The sequence below is a fragment of the Urtica dioica genome, chromosome 8 (assembly GCF_054948205.1).
Source record: "Urtica dioica subsp. dioica isolate 48M chromosome 8, U.dioica_male_clone48M_v1_H2, whole genome shotgun sequence".
NCBI lineage: Eukaryota > Viridiplantae > Streptophyta > Magnoliopsida > Rosales > Urticaceae > Urtica > Urtica dioica.
The window spans coordinates 1,941,247-1,965,683 of record NC_142763.1 but is presented as its reverse complement, the minus strand read 5'-3'; the positions used below and the strand labels follow the sequence as shown (position 1 = coordinate 1,965,683).

The window sequence follows — 24,437 nt, the reverse complement described above, 5'->3', positions numbered from 1 at the left end:
TTGATCATGCAGTCTTAATTCAAGTAAAAGATGATATCAATAAATTTGTTAATTAGTACAAGTGATGGTTATTTATAAAGTATTACTGATTAATTCTACGATTTTCCCTAAACCATTTCTTTCTAAATTACGAACTCATACCATCAAATAAATTAAAAGATATTCCTAATGAACAATGATATACCTTAGTCAGTATTATTTTACAACCAACATTAATTTTAATTTCCAAGTTATTTCGGCTAAGAATCACCATTCTTAATATCCTATAAATACCAACGGATATTCTTTGTAAATAATAAGTTTCACACAAAATTTACGCGTATGCACATTTCCTAAGTTGGCACTGCAACCTTTGTAATGTTGATTATGCATGAATGACACAATAGAATCCATGCACATTTCCTAAATTTACACGTATTATTTACTGGACTATATGTTTTAGTTGATGTTTTGAATTTTTGGGTCTTTTATGATTTTTTTAGTATCTATTTACCGTGTTAAATGAGATGTATGTCTTTGTGTTTTTGTTGGCAATATGTTCTTGTTGAGAGTAATGAATAGATATCTTGATTTTTTTAAAATATTTATTATAATAGTCTTGATTGAAGAAATGGTACTGGGAACTTTGTCTTCAATACTACCAAACGGGGGGAAAATGAAATCTTGAAGGTATTTTTGTAATAATACATTTTGGTCCTTATGCTATCAATCCATATGTGTTAATTCTCCATACATTTATTTATTAAATGAATATCTTCCCAAATACCCATTCAACATACCTTACCAACGGCCGATTTATATTTTATAACTATTTGAAATCAACAAAATAATAAAATAATTTTTTTATATATATATTAAACTAAAAAAAAATCCGTAATAAAAACAACAAAAATAGTATTCTGCATTTGAGCAGTTAAACATTGTTGATTTGTTAAAAAAAAAAACAGTAACATAATTTTTAGTACAATTTCTAACGTTAACAAAATCATTTGAATACAAGATAAATATAAACAAATTATATTTAAAAAAAAAGAGATTTAATACAAGACCTATAAAAATACTAAAGATAAAATTTGGAAAAGTCTAATTCTTAACGCGTAATAAAGTTAATAATCACAGTTATTATATATTAAATAGATATGAAAAAATATCATATCTATCTCTTGTGTTGAATTGAAATGCGGCAACTATTTTTTGAGTTTATAAAAATATCACGTTTATCCCTTCACTTCTTGTTTATAACTTATATACCTTTGAAAATTACAATTTTTACATTAAATTTTTATTCATTTTTATACTTTTAACCTAAATTTATATAAATTTTTAAATTTGCACCTTTGAATTTTTTTTTTCAAATTTGCCCCACGGCTGGAGTTCCCAGCTCCAACGCTGAATACATGGACAGATTGTATATTCCTATAAAAACCAGGCATTTGCGTAGCTCAACTCTCACAAAAATCACGTGCTTACAAGTTACAACAATTAGAAGAAAAGAAAAGAAAAATAAATCTCGTAATAGTACTCCTTCCCAACATGAACGGCACAACAATAAAGAAAGACGTGACACTCACAAACGGAGTGACAACAAACCCTAGCAACGGTCACCACCCCCAAAACCCCACCAAAAATGTATCGCCGACACCGACACCACCACAAGAAGACCGAAACAGCCGGCCAACCCTGGGCCGCCACGTGGCACGGCGGTTGGTGGAGGCCGGAGTGGGCGACGTGTTCGCGGTCCCCGGCGACTTCAACCTCGGACTCCTCGACCACATGTTGGCGGAGCCAGGGCTGAGTCTGGTCGGGTGTTGCAACGAGCTCAACGCCGGCTACGCGGCCGACGGCTACGCGCGGGCCCGCGGAGTCGGAGCGTGTGCTGTCACTTTCACCGTCGGCGGTCTGAGCATCATCAACGCCGTCGCCGGCGCGTTCAGCGACGACCTTCCGGTGATCTGCATCGTCGGTGGTCCCAACTCCAACGACTACGGAGGCAATAGAATTATCCACCACACCATTGGACTGCCTGATTTCAGCCAAGAACTCCGTTGCTTTCAAACCGTTACTTGTCATCAGGTGATTTACTGTTTTTCGTTTCTTATATATAGTTTCCAAATGGAACAACATATGCCATTTAGCCGTTTAATACGTACGTATTATATTAATGAAGGATATTATAATTGCATTAGCCATTTAAAACATAAGTATTTATTTTCGCCAAAGCTTTAATTCTTAAATTTTTTTTTGTATCAACGCTGAATTTTGAATAATAGTCATGTCAGACCTTTTTATTTTTTTTTTATTTTTTTATTAAGAATATTCAATTTTAAAATTGTTTCCAATTATACAGGAACACTTATAAATCATTTATTTACACATAGACTGACTTCAATCTGTTCCAAATTAAAGGTCTCCTCGTTCTTATCTTCCTTCGCGCCTCCTTCCTCCTGTTCCAAATTAAAGGCCTCCTCGTTCTTCATGTCTTCTTTTATGTCATTTGATTATATTACAACACTATGTTTTTTTAAAAAAGTGTAATATAATTCAAATTGGAGGTTGTGTGTTCAATCTCCATTAACAGCAAATCTATCTTAAAAAAAAAGAAGATAATATAATGACAATGAAAATGTTGAAAGTTTCAAATTTAACTAAAAAATATAAATTAAGATACAAAATTAGAGACAGACGATCATATTCTAAAAAAGTGGGCGTAAAATACGAATATTAATGGCAAGAGAGACTACTTCACCTCTTAGCAAACACCCCACTTCAAATATGATAAAAAAGAGTTATATGGAAATTATTTAAAGAAACTATCTGGAGTAGTCCGATAAAATTATTATCTAAGTACACAAATACTAAAAATATAATACAACTCTCTCCAATGGCATTCATAAGTAAATTAAATGGATTGTTATAATAAATTTAATTAACCAAAATTCTTTATAAAAAAAAAGTATCATAGCCAAATATACAAATAAACTGTCGCACAATTCTCTCTCTAATAAATCCCTGTGGTAAATCTAACTAAACCAAAGTTCATATCACTAAATTTGCCTCGGTTGAATTTATTTTTCAGAGCTTCATGCTCATAATGATTATCGTTAGTACTAGTAAGTAAATTAAATTCATCATCATAGACTGATTTAAGTTAATCATTATAGTAAATTAAATAAACTAAAATTAGACTACTTTGTCTAAATATTTGATAATTGGTCTTCACATTATTATAAGTTTAAATGGGGCATATTGTCCCAATTATATATGTCTATTATTGTGCTGTTCTATTATTTAAAAAAAAAAAAAAAAAACATGTAGATCTATTGATATGTCAATAATTCGACCTAATTTATTATATATAAAAAAAAAAAGCAATATAATGATAAATGTGTCTATATACATGTATATAAAACTGATATTTATGCCTTCGAGAATTATTGGTCCCTCAATTTATTTATTTGTTGTATCATGTTCATGTATGTACGGCAAACTAATAATGGTTTTGAAAATTAATGATATGCAGGCAGTGGTGACCAATCTAGAAAATGCACAAGAGCAGATAGATGAGGCAATCAGTGCAGCTCTGAGAGAAAGCAAACCTGTCTACATTTCTATTTCTTGCAACTTGCCTTCCGTGCCTCATCCCTCTTTTGATCTTCCCTACCCAATTCCATTCCTCATGTCTCCCAGGTAATATATATATATGGATCCATTAGATATATAGCCAACTTAAGTGTTTGGTTTTGCAAAATAGTCAACGTTTCATAAATTTTAGATAAATAATCATTGTATTTTATTTACGCTTATTTACAAACGTATATTTACAAAAATATCCATAAATACCTAAAAAAAATTTGAACTTATTTATAGGTATTTTTATAAAAGCACACTTGTAAATAAAATACAGAGACTATTTACCTAAGATTTACGAAACGTTAACTATTTTGTTAAACCCAAACTTTTAAGTTGGCTATTTTGCTAATTTTTTGTATATATATATAAATATAACTTCGTTTCGTATTTACAATATAACATGCGTACTCATGAAACCAGGTCATAAATACATATGTACACATATATTGTAGAAACAGTATAAATTATTTGTAAAGAAAGATTGATTTTCAGACAAAAAAAAAACTACTTTGTTCGTCAAATAAAGTGTATAGACGACCGACAGTTTCAATTACGGGTCTCTTAGTTTATTATCCACGATAAATATTTTCTTTATTAAATAATGTTAGTTACTACTAAAAATCCTATTTGATATCAACTATATCATTAATCTAATGATATATTTTAGCTAAATGTCCGATTGAAACTAATGAATTTAGAAAAATTGTTATAAATTAGTAAAATAGTTAAAATTTACAAAAATATACGAGGTGCCAATAATTTTTTTTAACCATGTTAATAATTATTTTGATAATGGTCAATTGTTTATATATATAATATATGTATATATAGATAGCATATGTGTAAAAAAAAATCGTTAAAACTTTGTAAAAAAATATCGTTGAAAACTTTAAACTGTAAAAAAAATAAAAAATAAAAAAAAAGACAATGTGCTTTGACTATTTTGCTAAAATCTTACAACTTTTAGTGGTAATCATTTAATTTCAAACGGCTTTTTTTCATTTTTTTAATAACTTGATTATGTGGATGCACCACAAAATGTAACGCTAAGTTTTCTTTTTAATTACAAAGATTGAGCAACCAGATGGCTCTAACTCAAGCGGTGGAGGCGGCGGCTAATCTCCTAAACAAGGCGGTGAAATCGGTTATGGTGGCCGGACCAAAACTCCGTCCGGCCAAGGCTGCCGGAGCATTCATCGAGTTGGCTGATGCGAGCGGCTACGCGGTGGCGGTGATGCCGTCGGCCAAAGGGCTCGTAACGGAGACTTACCCGAGATTCATCGGCACGTATTGGGGCACGGTGAGCGCTTCGTCGTGCGCGGAGACAGTGGAGTCCGCCGACGCTTACCTCTTCGCGGGCCCCGTTTTCAACGACCTCACGACGGTCGGGTTTTCTCTGCTCCTCAGGAGAGAGAGGATGATCGTGGCTCAGCCACGTGGCGTGACAATAGGGAACGGTCCGACTTTCGGCTGCGTCGACATGAAGGACTTTTTGAAGGCCTTGGCTAAGAGAGTTAGGTTTAACGAGACAGTCTACGAGGGTTACAAGATGATTCACGAGGCCGAGGGTTTGGATGTTAAGTACTCAAACCCTAATGAGGCTTTGAGAGTCAACGTGCTTTTCAAGCACGTGCAAAACATGTTGTCGAGTGAAACGTGTTTGGTTGCTGAAGTCGGAGTTCCATGGTTCAGCTGCCAAAGGCTGAAACTGCCTCAAGGTTGTGGGTAAGTATACGTAAGGGCATTCTAAGTAAATATTAATGTCATATATATGGTAGGTTGATTAATAAGGATAACACGTGATCTGATAATGTATTGCAGATTTGAGATTCAAATACAATATGGGTCAATTGGTTGGTCACTCGGAGCAACTCTTGGCTATGCACAGGCTGAACCAAATAAGCGCCTCATTTGTTGCATCGGCGATGGCAGTTTTCAGGTATTATATATGACTTTTTTTTTGTATTCATATATTTCCTACGCAATTAAACCCTAAATTTTCAATTGTCTGGATTAACATTCCTTGGAAGATGACCGCACAAGAGGTGTCAACGATGATACGTTGCGGGCAAAACAATATCATTCTTCTGATCAACAATGGCGGTTATAGTATTGAAGTCGCTATTCACGATGGACCGTACAATGTGATTAAAAACTGGAACTACACAGCTTTGGTCGACGCTATTCACAATGGTCAAGGAAAGTGTTGGACCGCTAAGGTATAATAAGAAGTTAGTTTTGTGATCATGCTGCTATCTAAATTATTCTTTTGACTTTGACCGAGCTTTTGTTTGATGATTAATTTGGTAGGTCACTTGTGAGGAAGAACTTGTGGCAGCGATAGGGACAGCGATGGGTGAAAAGGAAGACTGTTTGTGCTTCATAGAGGTGTTTGTACACAAATACGACACAAACAAAGACTTACTTGAGTTCTGCTCAAGAGTCTCTCTTGCTGGTGCTCGTGCCCCGAAGCTTGTCTCGTGAATTTTCTTATGCATGCTAATAAGTACGTGCTTGTATAATTACGTCCCATCAAATTGTATTATTGGCAATGACGGGTTTTTAGATATCTGAGAAAATTTTGGTTTACTTTTTAATGAAATCCTTGTATCAGGCCACATTTACTCTTTTTTTTTAATAATAGTTTTATTCCTAAAATGGACAACTTTGTAACTGCATGTTTTCAGTTAATCCATGTAATTTAATTACTCCTATTAGAATAGGTAAGTTTCTATATACTTACTCTAATTAATCCTTGTGAACTAATTATTCACATCGTATACATGAGCGTATATACATTTTGTATAGATGATTACGCTACTCACTGGGAAAAGATAGAAGGCACGTCATATTCCAATCATGAAGATTTAAGCAATGTCTATGCGTTTGCAACGTAAAAGGTACACACTGATTAGAAATTTAGAATACATAAATTATTGTATAAAATATATATGTAATAAACTAAAGGCGTATACGGTCCAAGATAGATTTTCCATCAAGGTTGTTGCTCTGTTGAAGTCTGATGTATTCCCTGTATGTAACTCCAGAATACAATGGTGGGTCGTCGTTGTTGACCAACTCTGATAATGGACTAACAACCGTATCTAGTGATGGTCCGTTTGCAATTGCCACAGATACTCTTGTTGCCTCGCGATTCACAACAACTCTGTGGATATTGCTCTTGTACTTCCCATTACTCAAAATCTATTACAAAATTGACCCAAGAAAATGTTTATTCAGCCAATAATATGTTCAAGAAAATATTAAAACGCGTTTATATTATGAAAAGAAAAATAAATTGGAAACGAAAGAGAATAACGCACATGCATATAACCTTTTCAAATGAAAAATGAAAGTTATGCGCTATGCATGACGGTTTAAGAAAATAAGAATTTATAATCACTCACTCACTATCCAACTCATTCATATATATTATAGATATCTATCATATATTTATATCTCTATATATGTACAGTGGCGGACCCACGTTGAAGGCCCAAAAGGCCTGGGCCCCCCCAAAAAAAAAATTCAGGCTTAAATTTTTTTTTTTTTTTCCGGCCAAAATTCAATTTTGGCCCCCCCCCCCCCTTCCGAGTCTGGATCCGCCACTGTATATGTATATTATGTAGCTATATAAAATAGTCAAAATTTAAACTTTTCAGCAAAAGTTACCTGGTCAAAATACAATTATATCTTTTGATAATAAATACTAACAATTTATCACTTTAAAAATTATTCGAACGTAAATTTGATCACATTTGGGCTATTTCATTATCTTTAAACAAACTTTGGATTTTTCACAAAACAATTAATTTCAATTGGCTATCAGCCCTTGTATACTATACCTCAAGATGATCGGCAGTGTTGACCAAGAATGAGTTAGGAATGGCTTTGACGTTGACCCACTGCCCATTGTGTTGAACCTGAAGACCGTCAATTTCATTCTGGATGAGAAATGTCAAGAGGCCGTGGTCGGAATGTGGAGGCATTCCTAGGGCAAGCTCTGGTTGTGGACAAGGAGGGTATAGATTGGCTATGAAGATTTGCAAGCTTGATTCCAAATTCAAGCCATCGTACAGCTTCTCTTTTGTTTCTAATCCTAAGCTCTCCCATATTCCTTCAAGTATTCCTTTGAATACTTCCCGGGTTCTTTTGAAGTATTCTAATGCAACATCTCTGATTCCAAGACCACCACAAAAAAAGGCATATACATTAGTTAAATACTATTGGTCACGGAGTGAAATTTGCTAAATTTATATATGCTTATTTTTATCAGCATCGTCTGTAACTAATGGAGAGTTCTCAAATTAGTTCACTTAATTTTCATGACGTCAAGTGCGCCGAAAATGGCAGTTATTACATTCTCATATATACTAGGGGACAATAAGTTGCATATAACGATCTAATAATTCTAAGTTTTGTTTAATTTATTTGTTTACATGGAAACAAATAAATGTAGGTACGTAGCTATAACATTCAATTTAAGATATATTGACCCCACCCTATGCAATCATAGTCCTACCTTGCCATGCCAAATAATTTTACTACCCTGTCTTATCTCGTGTATTATTTAATAAAAATTTCATTTAATTTTCATCTCTAACTAATGGAGAGTTCTCAAATTAGTTCACTTAATTTTCATGACGTCAAATGTGCTGAAAAGCAGGTGGTGGGGTCCCATATTTACTATCATGGGATGGCATTTATTACATTCTCATACTAGGGGACGATAAGTTGCATATAACGATCTAATAATTCTAAGTTTTGTTTAATTTATTTGTTTACGTGGATACAAATAAATGTACGTACGTAGCTATAACATTCAATTTAAGATATATTGACCCCACCCTATGCAATCATAGTCCTACCTTGCCATGCCAAATAATTTTACTACCCTGTCTTATCTCCTGTATTATTTAATAAAAATTTCATTTAACGTTATTGTCCCTCGATATTTTTATATTTACACATATATCCTTTGTGGTGAAATTTCAAAATATTTGGAGTTCTAGATAAACGAGTCTGACCTTAATATAAATTTCAAAATTGACAAATGCAAGGTATATTCATAAGTAATATCGATCGGTTATAGTCGATGTTATATATTACGCCTAAAATAAAATTTACATGGGAACAGTGGCAGATCCAGAACTTGGAAAAAGGGGGAGCCAAAATTCAGTTTAGGCTGGAAAAAAAAAAAAAAAAAAAATTTAAGCCTGAATTTTTTTGTCCAAAGGGACCCAGGCCACTTGACCCCACCACCTGGGTCCGCCCCTGCATGGGAAGTTAATAAATTTCAATATAAATTTGTGTTATGATAATAGTTTGATTAATTAATTAAGCTCTTCAAAATTACATAAATGTAATCACAATTTCACATGTATACTCATAAATTATTTATTATCTTCGCATAATTGGTTTGATATTAATGTTTGGATTAGTACCTGAAGCCAGATGGTTTTTCGGGGAAGTGAAATTCTGGATGAACAAAGACCTTGAGAAAATCCCTCCAACACAACACCTTTTCCACGGAAGCATTAAAGCTTGTCCCACATCTTATTGGGTCCATCACATCATTTCCCTTGAACTTTATCTTCTCCTTCTCCGTTAGATTAAAAAACTCTCTAACGCCATCCACGACACTACTCATCAATTCACTCGGCACTCCGTGATTGGTCACCTATATGTTGTAAGAGACGTGACTACAAAAGTTATAAGTATGGAATCCGGATCCTCTGTCATCTATACCACCAGTGTTTCTTCGATCAAAATAAGTCATATCATCAATTAATTTAGCTATGAATTTTGTAACTAATTAGATCATCTTAAACTCAAGGTTTGAGATTTAGTCCACGTTTGGGAGAGTTTTAGAAAAATAGTCAATTATATTAGGTGACACTAAAGATAATGAGTTAAATTTCATATTTGTCCTTAAATAAATATAACGTTTTCTTTCTAAATTCATCACTTTCTCTTTTTTTTTTTAATTCGTCACTTTCTCTCTCTTACTTTTTTTCAAACATTTTTTTTTTCATCAAAACTTCAAAAATCCATATCTATCTCATATAAACTCGAAATTGAGTGATTCCAAATTCTACAGATTCGTGGCGCCGAGATCTTCAAAAATAGACCCATTGTGTTTGATGAAAAATAATGTTTAATGCATCATGTTTACGTTTCCATTTATTTTCTGATGATTTCCGAAAATTTTCAGTTATTTCCATATATAAGGCAGTAACGTGATTTTTCTACATCTATGGTATTAAAAATGATTTTTCATCAAACACAATGGATCTATTTTTGAAGATCTCGGCGTCACGAATCCGTAGGATTTGGAATCACTCAATTTCGAGTTTATATGAGATAGATATAGTTTTTTGAAGTTTTTATTAAAAACAAATGTAGAAAAAAAATAGGAGAGAGAAAGTGACGGATTTATTAATAGATAATGGCAAATCAGACTTTTTTTATTTACTTATCGATCTGTTTGGCAATATTTTAAAAGTTTGGCAAACATTGACTAAAACAAAAAAAAAAAGCTTGCTTTTGACCATATTTCTATAACGTCCTTTAAGTATTAGTTTATATTTATTTAAGAATAAATTAACATAATTAAATTGATTTATTTTGATTAGATGAACATAAAAAAAAAAAAAAAAAACAACCCCAAAAAAAGATCGAAAAAAAAAACAAATAATCTGGATTTGTAAAGATGCGGCTCTAAGCGAGTGAGGCCCAGTGTGTACTGTACACAACTTTTTTTTTTTTATTATAAATAATTATGACACAATTAAAATCGTGTTAAAATACGACAAGTAAATAAATTACTAATTGAATGAGTAGGAGATATAAGGAATAAAATACGCACCATGAAGAACCCCCAGTTTTCACAAGCATCGCGAAGTTGAGCAACTACTTTGGACCGTTGATCTGAATCACCGGAGGCAAGGAGGGAGAAATCAATGGTGGGGATTTGAACACGCGGGTCTTCACAAACAGCTTCGTCGCTAGTGATGTTTGGATTATTGGCTGCGAAGTTATAACAAGCGGGAATAGAATTAGAGAGGTCAGGTGATTGGGACAAGGTTTTAACGCTGATCACTTTGTGTGTTTCTTGTGACATTTGATTATCGCGATCAATCTGTGAAGCTAATATTGCAGCCATGTTATCCAAACTCTAACAAGATGATGAAACTAGAGATGATTTTATATTGACACACACACATATTTTTATACAAAGAGAAAACGGACACGTATGTACTATAGTGATGCGACAAGTGCAAGTTGAACCTTATATTCATGTATTTATGTAGTCGGTGCACGTTTGTATTATTCGCCATAATTATTGTACGTAATCCCATGATGTCGGCCAATCCTTGAGGAGTCCATGTGGATCGTCGTTACTATTAGTAAATATTTAATATTGGGCCATTCATAATATTGATGTTATACTATTATAATATATTGATTTTGAATTAAAATAATAATAATAATAATAATAATAATAATAATTGATTTCATAATTTTCATTAGTCTTGCTTGTATTGGATTATAATAATTGTTATTATTCCATATTTTTATTTCATTTTGATTTATTCACTTATATAAATCTCGATCTCACTTTATATTCTTAAACGATAAATTCTTGAAATCCACATCGACTATAAACTAAAAAGACACATAATTTATCAATTGTTCGTGATTATTAGAGGCCCAATTTTCGCATCAACAGTTTTTATCCCAAAAGCTAATTATATTCATAGTTTTGGAAAAATAAATATATCAATAACAAAGTTGAAAAAAAAAATCAATTGGAGGTGTTTATTTTTTCATATTTTATAGTTCTGATTGTCATAATTATATATCCTCATAAAATCACTTTTCTTTTTCAGCCTAAAAAATAAACGGTCACCAATATATATATATATATATATATATATATATATATATATATATATATATATATATAAAATAAAAAATAAAAAATTTAAAAAATAACAAATCAAATACCTTGCATGACCAGAAAAATACTTCGTAAGCATGCAACGCAAATTACTCGTGCAATGAACATCTAATTCAATTTTTTTTTTTTTAAAAAGCCCTAATAATCAACAAGTACAAACGGAGTTATTATTATAATGAGTAGAGATTAACGAGCGGGCCTTGGCCTCATCGAGCACCTTGGTGGCCCATTGCGAGAAATAGGTCCGGTTGTGTCCGATCATGCTCTTCTTGAAGGTGCTCATGCAGCGGCGGTCGTTGTCGGGAAAGGGACACGTGTCGACGCCGTGTGGGTCCCGCCAGGCGCCTTGGTGGCGCATTCCTGACCAACCGGCGATCCAGCGGTAGACGTACTGTCCGACTCCGGCGAGCTCGAGCCAGCCTTTAGGGAAGAACTCCATAACGCTGCTGTTTCGGTCCATCAGAAACATGTTCGTCAGCTGTGCGCCGTGGGGCGATATCAGAACGTCCGTCAAACTCATCAGCTTCACCTGATATATATAGTGACCCATGTCACACATTAAATATTGATATATTTGATATTTAAGACGCTTAGATGAAATTTGTCGATTTTACTTTATCCAATTTTGATCCAAATCCCCTAATATGACTAATTATTCATGAATGAGTAATAAGACTTCAATTAGGAGTTTGAGTCTTTTAGATTTTACAAATTGACTTAAAGATGATATCTTATAGCTTATATATTGATGGATTTTTCAGTGCGTCTCTCCGATTAATTTATGACATATTATTTAATTGATGCATTAATTTATGACATATTAGTTCATTAGCTATGCAATTAAAAAAATGTTAATTTTATAACTTTTACAAGAGTTATATTTACAAGAAAAATTTGAGACTAAAAAGTTTTTTAGTCATCTATATATATATCTAACTTATCTAATTAATTACCAAGGGTCATGCATAAGATATGTTGTGTAATTATACGTGTGTGTATGTATAAGGACTGCTAGGGTTACAAGAAAATATATGAAAAGATAATGTAAAAGGTAATTCTATTTTACAGCTGTCTATTTTCCTAGGATTCCTTTTCTACTCTAACGGTATCATTCTGATGCAGATAGGATTACCACATCATCAAGGAGGCTGTAAGATAAAACGACAATCACTCATGTATGTCGTTTATTTTAACATTCCCCCTTGATTCGAACTCCCCCGAGATGTTACACCTAGCCGACGTCTGAGATCGGAGAAGAAGGACTGAGACAGTGGTTTCGTTAGGATGTCGGCAATTTGATCAGTGGCAGGGATATGGCGTACTTGGAGGGTCTTATCAAGAACTTTCTCCCTCACAAAATACAGATCCAACTCCATGTGTTTGGTTCTTGAATTTTGAATCGGATTTGCAGAGAGGAGGACCGCGCTGAGGTTATCGACCCAGATGATGGGGCTTCTGGAAGTGTTGACGCGTAGTTCTCGGAGAAGCGATTTCAGCCACAAGATTTCGGCGGTGGCGCTGGCAAGACTCCGATACTCTGCTTCCGTCGATGACCTAGACACGATCGGTTGTTTCTTCGAGCTCCAGGTTACCAGATTTTTACCCAAATAGACACACATACCACTTGTGGATCGACGGTCGTCTACATCAGTTGCCCAATCCGAGTCGGAGAATCCAGTGATGTCGAGGGACTTGGAGTGGTGTAAGGTGAGCCCAAACTCTTGCGTGCCTTGAAGATACCGAAGAATCCGCTTTACTGCTTTCCAGTGTGGCTCACGAGGTAAGTGCATAAACTGACTTACTTTGTTCACGCTGAAGCTGATTTCTGGTCTCGTTATTGTAGCGTATTGCAAGGCTCCCACTACACTACGATATAGAGTAGCGTCAATCACCGGATCCCCATCGTGAGCCGACAATCGCAGACCACTCAGCATTGGTGTAGGAAGAGGATTTGCCTCTACCATTTTTGTTCGTTGAAGAAGTTCTGTTATGTATCTCTGTTGGCACAGGTGAATCCCTTTCTCCGAGTATCGAACTTCAACTCCAAGGAAATAACTCAAAGGTCCTAAATCCTTCAATGAGAATATGCGATTCAACATCGAGATTAGGTATTGAATTTCCTTAGTGTTACTTCCTGTTATGATAATATCGTCGACGTAGACGAGCAGGTAAATTGCCGAGGACTTCGTGAACTTTACAAACAACGAAGTGTCTGCTTTTGAGCCAATGAACCCGAGCTGGATGAGAGTTGAGCTGAGCTTATCGAACCACGCGCGTGGTGCTTGCTTAAGCCCATAGATGGCTTTGTGGAGCCGACAAACTTGGTGAGAGTTGGTGGAGACCTCAAAGCCTGGTGGCTGCGCCATGTACACTTCTTCGGTAAGCTCTCCATTTAAGAATGCGTTATTTATATCCAGTTGATTTATTTTCCATCCTCTCGCCAGAGCAATTGTCAGAACCACTCTTATCGTGACAGGCTTGACGACCGGTGAGAAAGTGTCGGTGTAGTCAAATCCCGCTACTTGGTCAAAGCCTTTTGCGACGAGCCTAGCTTTGTACCGAGCCACTGTCCCACACGAGTGCCTCTTCACTTTGAACACCCATTTTGAGCCCACAATCTTTCTGTTGACGGGTGGCGCTGTCAAAGACCAGGTGTTGTTGATTTTCAAAGCTTCAAGTTCAGCAAGCATGGCTGACCTCCACTGTGGTGCTGATAGGGCAGCTTCTACCGAAGATGGCTCTGTTTCAAACAGGTTAGGCACAACAATATTGTAGATTTTTGGTTTCTTTATTCCTGCTTTCCCTCTTGTCACCATGGGGTGTTGATTTTGGGATTCAGGTTGGTTAATTTGTCTACTTGTTTCTGTTACTGGCTGTTCTATTTCATGAAAATGTGTATTTGACTGAGGTGTTTGTGGTGCATTTTCTGTGTTATCAGGTGTAGTATGAGAGTTTGCAGGGTGAGAGGATGAAGAGGAGACTGGTGCATGTTCATGAATAGGGAGAGTAGGAATGTTTGTTACCTTCACCGAGGGTTGGAGCTCCATCAAGGGTCGCTGAGCCAGGTTTGTATCCGCTTCTTTATTCACCGAAGATGACCTGTTTTGAGTTAGTTCATAGGGAAAAACTGACTCATTGAACGACACATCCCTAGAAATGTAAATTCTCCCATCCGAGGCCAAGCACTTATACCCTTTGTGTTGTGGTGTGTATCCGATGAAAGTACATGGCTGGGACCTAAATTCCAGTTTATGCTTATTATAAGGCCGTAGGTTAGGAAAGCATTGACATCCAAAAATCTTAAGCATATTGTAGTTTGGTTTTCTAGCCATGAGTTTCTCATAGGGGCTGATGAATTGTAGAACACTCGAGGGTAATCGGTTTATGAGGTAAATGCCCGAGAAAAAAGCATCGTCCCAGAATTTTTGAGGCATGTGAGCTTGTGCAAGAAGGGTAAGCCCAGTTTCTACTATGTGTCGGTGTTTTCGCTCGGCAAGGCCATTTTGTTCGGGTGTGTGTGGACAGGAAAGAAAGTGTTCTATTCCTAGGGTATCAAAAAACTTTGTAAGTGCTCTATATTCTCCCCCCCCCCCAATCTGATTGAACTCTCTTGATTTTTTGACCTAATTGAAGCTCAACTTTGGTTTTAAACTTTGAGAAAACTTCATAGACCTCTGATTTTGTTTTCAGGAAGTAGATCCAGGTATACCTAGTGTAGGCATCAATGAAGCTTACATAGTAGCGATAACCATTTCTGGAAGTGATGGGTGAGGGTCCCCACAGGTCGGAGTGGATTATTTCAAGGGGTTTTGAGACAGTGGATTCGCTTTTTGAGTAAGGTAATTTGTGAGATTTTCCCTGTTGGCAAGCTGAGCAGAAATAAGGATTCATTGAAATAGAAGAGTTACATAGAGATGCAATTTTTTTGATAATTTGAGTTGTAGGGTGGCCAAGACGTTTATGCCACTCAATTACATCATGTCTATTGTAACTAGAAACTGACTCAGATTTTTGAACCATGTAAACAGTGGGTTCATTGACATTTAGGGAATTTAAAGACAAACTACTAGACTTGGTGTTGGTGATGGCGTTGCGAAAGCGTTGGAGATGATGAGCTGGTGAAAGGTCGAGCTGATACAAACCCTGACTAACCGTCCCTCGAAGAAGTACCTGCCCCGTTATTGAATCCTTCACAAGACAGTAAGTTGAATGAAACTCAAAGAAAACATTATTTTCTTTAGCAAACTGTGATACACTGATAAGATTTTTAGTAATGGAAGGGACATGAAGCAAGTTTCGAAGGATAAAGAATTTTGGGGTTTTTGAAAAAAATTTTGTTTGTGTAAGAGTAGAACAGCCAATATTAGAAATGAGTAGACCTTTACCATTCCCGATCTGAACCTTGTTGTTTCCTCTGTACTCAGAACCCATATTCAGGTTGTTGAGATCGCTTGTGACGTGGTTCGTTGCTCCCGAGTCAGGATACCAAGCTTCATCAGCAGCCTGATCATTTGAGGAGAACATGGCAGCCATGGCAGATGGGTTGTGCGCCGAAAAAGTATTGTTGGTGTTGTTGTTATTTCCACTGTTGGTGTAGTTTTCTCCTCCGTTGTTACCCATGTATGAGCTGTTGTAGCGATTGTAGCATCTGTTCGCTGAATGACCTTGCTTACCACAGATCTGACATTGGAGGCGATTGTTTGGATTGAAGCGACCTCTTCCTCTGCTGGTTCCACGTCCGCCACGTCCTGAGGTAGAATTGTTGCCCGAGCCTTGGTTGACAGTGGTTGGCTTCCTCTGATTTGTTGTGAGATGGACACTGGGAAGAGATGAATCCTGAGTTGTTGCAGAGGACCTATCAAGCCAAGCTTCAAAGCTGAGAAGGAGCGAGCCAACATCATTGGTGGTGAACGCCTCGGATCTGGTGGTGATGGAGACTACAACCGGGTCATAGTCACTCCCAAGGCCGGCAAGGATGTGGAGGACTTGATCTTCTTCTTGGAGCTTGTGACCTGCAGATGCCAGAAAATCCATACAGGTCTTCATCTTGGTAAGGTATTCTCTCATCGTCATGGCTCCTTTTTTCATTGTTTGGACCTGCAGTTTGTACTGCAGTATTTTTGCCTTCGATTGACCTGCAAAAGCCTGTTCAAGGGCTGACCATACTTCGTGAGAAGTGTTCAGACCAACAGTGGTGACCAGAACACCTTCACTGATGGAGGCAAGAAGCCAAGAGACTAGGAGTTGATCCTGTCTTTCCCAGTGATCAAAAACTGGGTTTGGGAGCCCATTTAGGGTCTCTGGTGGTCGTCTTGCAGAGCCTGTGAGGAAGGCAGTGAGGCCATGACCTCTAACTGCGGCTGAGACTTGCTGACGCCACAACAGGTAATTTGAATCAGAGAGTCTGATTGTGAGGACCTGATGGCCAGGGTTTATGACTGGTTGAGGTATTTCTGGTAGGTTTTCTGGGTTGTTTTGTGGGATAGGGTCCAGGACTTCTTGGTTGATTTCTGGGTTCTGTTCTGCCATTTCTGTTGAGCTGTATTCAGCTCTGATACCATATAGAAATTATAGAATCAATGGAGATGAATGGTGAACAGCTCTAATATTCTTTTATTGATGCTTTCCTTATATAAGCAATAATAAGGACTGCTAGGGTTACAAGAAAATATATGAAAAGATAATGTAAAAGGTAATTCTATTTTACAGCTGTCTATTTTCCTAGGATTCCTTTTCTACTCTAACGGTGTCATTCTGATGCAGATAGGATTACCACATCATCAAGGAGGCTGTAAGATAAAACGACAATCACTCATGTATGTCGTTTATTTTAACAGTATAATATATTCAACAAATTTCGAGAAGCAAAATAAATAAAAATGAAAATATTACCTGCTCACAAAACGTCAAGTTACTAGAGTAAGCGACTCTGAAGCGGCAACCCTGCACGGCGGCACAAACCCGCCGGAAAATATCAAGCACGGCGGGCCCGTCCCTGAACGATCTTGGACCGGTGCGCATGAACACAGTCATCCCAATCTCATGACCCCTCGCGGCGGCGGCGGCGCTGACGTTACAGTGAACCCTAGCCTTGCAGCGCATGAGATCATACACGGCGGTCCGGCGATCCCTCGACATCCCTCCCTCGTTGTGCCGCGCCACCACCGCCTCCTCAAAACACACCGGTGCCGGATCCGTCACGTCAGAGCCACCGCCGGAAAATGTCTCCACCACCGGAGACCGGCCGTCAAAAGTTGCCTCCATGAGCGTCCTCAGCCAGGGACCCATCTTAGCCCTTAACTCTCCCCAATGGTACAACACCCACCTAGCGGGGGGCAATGAAAAATGAAAAAATGCTAATATGGAAAAGACATTTTGGGAGAGCTAATTTGTACATTTTGGGAGAATTAAACGATTCTATTATAATAAAATAAAATTTTAATGTACAAAGTTAAAACCGAGTTGATTCGTTTCCTAGTATTTGTTATATGTACGTAATTGTTAGAATTATTATTAGTTCATGTTGAGCTAAGGACGAGATTTAGGAAGTGGAAAAAAATGAAAAGTTCAATGGCGTGATTAAAGATATTTACGGCGTCAAAATTCAAAACTACACGGATGAAAAGTAATAAAATAAGAGCATAATTTCTTTAATTTTGCTAAATTAAAAAAATATATATTAAGTATGCTAAGATCAATTAAAAAATAAATGAATAATTAAATAAATGAATAACATATTTGAAGGACTAAAAAGCAATTTCACCGCACCCACCGGTCCGGCGCCGCCTTGCAGCCGCCGGAGCGATGCCAGGCGACGAAGGGGACGGCGGCGGAGAGGCCGTGCCAGATGTTCTCGTAGTCGTAGTGGTTGTAGGACACAAAGGTGAGCCCCGGCAAGACCGTGGCGTTCTCCGGGAGGGTCTCCGGCCACGCCAGCGCGTATGAGTTCCACGCGCCGTCATGGTCGTCCCTTCCTTTCAGACAGAGGACTCTCCCGGCGGACTCCGGCGACGGGAAGCGCTGGTGCTGGACGTCGCCGTCGCTGTCGCGGTGGTCTTCCAGGGAGCTCATGAACCAGGTGTGGCCCGCCAAGGCGGCGGAGCTGTACCGGAGGTCTTTCAGAGGCAGGAACGTCACCGAGCGGCGGAGCCGATCTTCTAGAAGCTCCGGCGATAAGCGGGTCTCCGCGGAGAGACTGGAAGTGGTGGTGACGTGGAGGGACCGGACGTGGAGGAAGATGAGGAACGCGACGACTACGACGGCGGAGATGAGTGACGATCTGACGGAGGAGAGAGAGTTGTTGCTGCTCCGGTGAGATGATGACTTGGACATGGCGGTTTGGTTTTATTGAAATATTGTGACTGACGTTTTTGTATGTTCTATATGTTCAGTGTAATAATTATAGAAGTCAAGAATATGTGATGTAAGATTAGTCATTGTTGAAATCAAATAAATAAAATATAAACAGAATTGTTTGAAACTTTGTTGGTATTATAGGCGGTTTAAGAGTGAATAAATAATATAGGTGCTATGCAAATGCAAGTCCCATGTGATTACGAGAGCTTGTTGTACACTTACATGTGTGATCAACGTGAACGTAGTATAGTATGTATTTAACTCTACTGCCACGAAATATTATATTCAATACTTATTCATGTTTTTTGTCTTCAGTGGCATATATTGTAATTTTTCTAGCTAGGTCGACATAATATTAAAAAAAAAGAAAAAGTAATGACTTATGACACAAACATATTGAACTTGCAGTGAAACTCGTTTTAAGATTATATATATAATTAGCTGAACAGAATCAGTTATAGATTTTTCAACTCCTGAGAGAGCATTTGAATTTTGAAAAATGACCGTGACACCGCGTCTTTTAGGACTTTCGAGCACAACTAGAATTCTTTATCTTTTTTACTAGCAGCAACTAAACAAAGAGTGTTCCTGTAGGAATCGCTTACATTGTTAATTATTTTACTAAACAGATAAATACACAACAATAAGCTCGATATGGTGTACTATTCTAAGATGTGTAACTAGAGGTGTTTAACTTAGATATCTCCATATCTGTCTATCTATATATGTATCATGTATGTATGTATGTGTATATATATATATATATAGTCCTATAACACTTGCCAATAGTATAAACAAATAAACATGACAATTGATGACCAAACATAAACATGATATTTATGAATCATAAATTAATTCATTGGTCCTTGAAGCGAGGAAAGTCAAAACATTAAGAAATCGACTTCATGCGATCTAGTTATAATTTATCCACAAAAGTGAAATAAAAAGCATTATTTAAAAAAAAAGAGTCGACACAATTCTGATCCTTGAAAAAAAAAAAACCCAACATGACAGCAGACAAAAAATAATGATGATCTTCTGGGTCCGCCAAACGTGGTACGTGAAAAACATTAATGACCCACTTCATGCATGATCTGCTATTCCTTGCGCGGTTTTTACTCCAGATCTTATTTTCTCGCAATAATTGTTTTATTATTTGGACTTCAATATTAGTGATTGACATACTCAAAGGACCCCAAGTCTGACACACACACAGAAAAGGCAGTCAAGTGTATTGAATTCAATAGTTAAATGGCGATGCCAAAAGGAGATAGAATCGGAATGTAGACGTAAAAATTAAAATATATAGGGTCTAAATAGGGAAAAAAAATTAGAAATTATTGGAATTCCAACTAAATCTAGAGGGATCCATGTTAATTTCTTTCTACTCCACATCATTCTTCATTTTCTTCCGTATTTTACCGACTTCCAAACACTAGGAGGATTCTCATTTTGTTTATATTTTATTTTTTCTTCAAATTTTTACTTTTCCTCGTATTTGTATTTTTGAAGTTTTAAACAGCTCTCTCATTTCCTACCTCGGCTATCTCTCTCAACATAGTACCCGTTCATATCTTTCAATAAAGGAAAAATGTAAAATAAATGGGCGGTGGCTTCTCAAGCACTGGAAATGTTAAAATTGGCTGAACCAAAAGTCCCATCACATTTTCTGAGTTCCAAACATAATGTAAGAATTAATTTGCTCGAGGAAAACCCTTCATTTAAAAAAACAAAAAAACAAAACAATTTTTTTTTCTCTTTATAATTTATAGTTCAAAAATGTTATTAGTGAAATTATTAAAAAGAAATCAACACAAAAATTAACAAACATGATAAGGAAAGAACCATCCTCATCGTGACAAGAAGCCTAGTCCTTAAACAAAAATAACCATGTTTTTGGTAATAACATTATACATTTCTCCATCTTTGTATATTTGAACCATCCTTATCTAAGGCCAGAACAATCAATCATTATGGTGATAAGAAATTTGAACCATACTTGTGCGAGCGGTTTTCAGTATTAGAAGTCCAAAGATCCGCACTGCTTGGTCTCGATGCTTTTGACTGGATTTTTCTTACGGTCGTTATCCAAGCCTCGGCTACTACGCCCGATTCCGAGCTTTGGCAAACCCCGATTCAATCCCTCGAGCAACACACATGCCTTGCACCATTTCTACCACACACAACAAACGATTCAAGTCACCCAATTTTATTATGGCTCTCTTTGGAACCCAAAAAATGCGACAGGAAATGAACATGGAAGGGAAGGGGAAAATAGGAGGAAACATTAAAATTCTATATGTTGTGTTTGGAAGTCATGGAAAATGAGAGAGAAACAAAAGAGGGGAAACTTGAGAAAATAGACATAAACGTGGGGTCCCACATGTAAAAATTTGGATGGATTTCATTTTTCCACCCGATTTTCTATGGAAAATGAAATACGCTCGTTAGTTATAGATATACTCTCCTGTTTTCCCTCATGTTGTCCAAATATTACAAGGGATTTCATTTTCCTTTTCCTCCTATTTTCCATGTCCTCAACACACACTATAAGACCAAGACTTTACTTGATGAAATAGTGTGTTGATAATGATTGATTACCTGGCTTGAAATGTAACCGCAGCGTTCACATGTCCCTTGCTCCGGCATTTTAGTGGAAGTCGAGATCCTGAAATCCTCTCCCGATTTAATGATGTCGAGTATTGCTCTCGGTCTGTGGATTGGTAATTGAGTGAAAAGAGAACAGAAGGAAAAGGGAAAAAAAAATGGGATCGAAAGTAAATGAATTGAATTTTCAAAAATCACAGAAAGGAATAACCTTATTCTTTCCAAATCCTTGATGAATTCTCGAGCAAAACCACGGTACGCATTGGGAGAGTAAATGCCTGATACATTGGAAACCAACACTCTGTGAGATCAAAATTAGTACATTACAACTTGTTGGCCAAAAAAAATTAAAAAAAATTATATTTTGCATTTTTTTTTCCTGAGTACAAAGAATCTCATTTTCATTATGCAAAAGAAAATCAGACACATAATCATAGTATTACAAAGATATTGCTTGTTGAAGTGACCTATCTATTATGAGATACGAAATTAAGAAAGGATTAAATTCAAAGCTAGAATCGATATCATAAGAAGAGAAATTTTACATTCTGTTGAAAAGTAGTCCAGTCTCTTGAAATAGGCATACGTGCAAAACACACGGTTAAGGATTGGCAATCCATCTGGACTCAATAGCAAAATTATAACGATCGAATATAATCAAATTGTTTTTTAAGGATATATCACGATCTCTTTCTCGTACGTGTACTTGAAGGGTTTGCATCGTGGGATCGGTCCATCTTCACCCGTTATTATTGCAGTGCACCTTCCCAATCTGAATGGGAAAGGAAAAAAAAACAGAGACTCAAATGTGTTGTGTTTTATAAAGTAAGAACAAGTGTGAGAACTCGATACTATTAATGCGTACCGAGCAATATCGCCTCGTAATATGTTCAATAAAACCGTTTCAGCGATATCATCTGCATTATGTCCGGTCGCGACCTTGTCCACTTTCAACAAAGCAGCGCCGCGATCAAGTGCCTATAAAATTTATACAAATAAAATAATATAAAAATCATTTTCTTCAATACAAAATACAGTCCGAAGTTTTTTAGCTGTGTTACAAATACAGTCCGAAGTTTTTTTTTTCTTCTTTTGTTTATATTTTCCTTCAAATGTAAGGTTAGAGGCAGAATAACCAGATAACAGACTAGTTTTATAATTGATTTAGTTACCTGGCGGCGAAAAACACCACAAAATGTGCAATTGTTCTTCAGACCAATCATCTTCACTATTTCGTCCATAGTCCATCCGTACAAATCTTTGTACGACACAATCTTAAGGGGTAGTCCATACTGAAATAAAGACGGACAGGATTAGGATTACACATTTAAAGCCAAAATCGTAAGCAGAACAAATCTGTTTTTTTTATTAGAAACAAAAACAGAAACAGAAAGTCGATTGTTCTTACATGGATTTAAACTGTGGACTTAAAAAAAATTTAAAAATTGTTCTTACCTGTATTTCATTTCGTTTGACGGTGTCAAGCGAATCGTCCCTATAACCAGTAATGCCCTCGTCAACAGACAAGAGAAAGAGATCTAGACCATACTTGTGTCTCTTGTTCAACGTTGATAGCACATAAGCAAGCACCGTAGAATCTACAAAAGACACACCAACTTCTAATAAGAACACAAAAAGAAGATCACAAGTGCTTTTCAATTCAACTCAGTTAACCCTCTAACAAGAACTAAGTAAGCTGAACAATGCATAACGAAATATGTTTATTTAAATTTAGCATTGTAAAATCAAGCAAAGGTTAAATAAACAGTCGACTTGAATTTCTAGTATAGCTTTACTTGATTTTCCTTCCTAAACTTCCAAAAGTTTTCAACTTTAACTCTAAAGCTTCGTTCTCAATTTCACTTCTGACCTCTCTCTGCTCCTAAAGTTCTTCCAGTGGATTTTTCCACCAACATTCAACTAGTAGAAAAAAGAAAGAAACCTTTTCCACCGGAAGCTCCAATGGCGATTCGTTCACCAGGCTTAAACAGCTGGTTCTCGACAATTACTTGGTGAATCTCTTCCTCGAAAACCTCATAGAAACATTCCCTGCAAATCTTCAATCGTATGTTCACAATAAAACAACCTTATTATACAATTCTCAAAACACCCAAATTTTCTGGGTTTTTTTTTCCTTATCTATTCCGGCAGAGAAACAAAGAAGCGATACCTGGTCGAGGGTTTTAGGTCTCTTGAGCGCAGGTCTTCTCTGGTTACAGAGACAACACAATCGAACCCCACTTGGGTTTCTGGGCTTTCCGTTAGCTTCTTCTTTCTCCATTAATTTCTTTTACTCGTTTTCCTTCGAACTATTTGGGGGTGATGAAAACTCAATTCAACCATAAAATCAGAAATCTGCAGGACCGCCGTTTTTAGTTCTTCTTCGTCTTCGCAGAAGAAGGCACGTGTATGCAGTGTGCGGCACGTGCCTCACAAGTCACAAGTATCAAATCACTTTTTAAGGAAAAACTTTCTATATTTTAAGAACCAAATATGTATTATTATTGATTTTGAATAAAGAGCAAATATATAAATTCAACGTGGAAGAATACTCCAACATTATAAATTGGAAGTCTATAAAAAAAGAGCATGAAGCAATCTAATCTAAAGAAAACAAAAACTCTTAGAAATAAACAATAACAAAGATACAAAAATGCATCTAACAAGATCGCTCACTCGCCCACTCGAAAAGAAAACTACTTATGTTGACGGAGGGTTATTTTCACGGGTCCAACACTGATCGTTGGTGAATTGAAGACCATAACATCAACGAGATCATTTCCGATCTTGAAGTCGTCATATTTTCCTTTCTTTCCCTTGAAGCTTTCGTAGGAGCGCAACACTTTTCCTTGGCCGGGTTGCAAGCATGACATGGCCTCAC

At 36.5% G+C, this 24,437-nt stretch overlaps 4 protein-coding genes across 4 annotated transcripts; 1 reads left to right on the top strand and 3 right to left on the bottom strand.

The window, feature by feature from the left end:
- Positions 1 to 1,467: 1,467 nt before the first annotated feature.
- On the top strand, positions 1,468 to 6,338 carry LOC149387132 (pyruvate decarboxylase 1-like). The gene is made up of 6 exons (XM_089623007.1): positions 1,468 to 2,073; positions 3,521 to 3,687; positions 4,702 to 5,355; positions 5,452 to 5,569; positions 5,661 to 5,849; positions 5,941 to 6,338. The coding sequence occupies exons 1-6, from the start codon at positions 1,534 to 1,536 to the stop codon at positions 6,112 to 6,114; spliced, it is 1,842 nt and encodes a 613-aa protein (XP_089479133.1). The 5' UTR covers positions 1,468 to 1,533; the 3' UTR covers positions 6,115 to 6,338.
- Positions 6,339 to 6,455: 117 nt separating this feature from the next.
- Positions 6,456 to 10,843, bottom strand: LOC149387131 (2-oxoglutarate-dependent dioxygenase 19-like). The gene is made up of 4 exons (XM_089624507.1): positions 10,499 to 10,843; positions 9,075 to 9,310; positions 7,476 to 7,806; positions 6,456 to 6,834 (listed from the first exon to the last, which is right to left on the bottom strand). The coding sequence occupies exons 1-4, from the start codon at positions 10,793 to 10,795 to the stop codon at positions 6,592 to 6,594; spliced, it is 1,107 nt and encodes a 368-aa protein (XP_089480633.1). The 5' UTR covers positions 10,796 to 10,843; the 3' UTR covers positions 6,456 to 6,591.
- An 892-nt stretch (positions 10,844 to 11,735) lies between these two features.
- On the bottom strand, positions 11,736 to 18,968 carry LOC149387130 (uncharacterized). The gene is made up of 3 exons (XM_089624215.1): positions 18,366 to 18,968; positions 17,486 to 17,918; positions 11,736 to 12,122 (listed from the first exon to the last, which is right to left on the bottom strand). Exons 1-3 carry the CDS (start codon positions 18,923 to 18,925, stop codon positions 11,739 to 11,741), a joined length of 1,377 nt encoding a protein of 458 aa, XP_089480341.1. The 5' UTR covers positions 18,926 to 18,968; the 3' UTR covers positions 11,736 to 11,738.
- A 1,849-nt stretch (positions 18,969 to 20,817) lies between these two features.
- Positions 20,818 to 23,997, bottom strand: LOC149387129 (cytoplasmic tRNA 2-thiolation protein 1). Its single transcript, XM_089624712.1, has 10 exons — positions 23,727 to 23,997; positions 23,499 to 23,613; positions 23,012 to 23,154; positions 22,729 to 22,848; positions 22,422 to 22,534; positions 22,236 to 22,328; positions 22,102 to 22,142; positions 21,768 to 21,834; positions 21,551 to 21,662; positions 20,818 to 21,122 (listed from the first exon to the last, which is right to left on the bottom strand). Exons 1-10 carry the CDS (start codon positions 23,835 to 23,837, stop codon positions 20,970 to 20,972), a joined length of 1,068 nt encoding a protein of 355 aa, XP_089480838.1. The 5' UTR covers positions 23,838 to 23,997; the 3' UTR covers positions 20,818 to 20,969.
- Between the last annotated feature and the right edge of the window lie 440 nt (positions 23,998 to 24,437).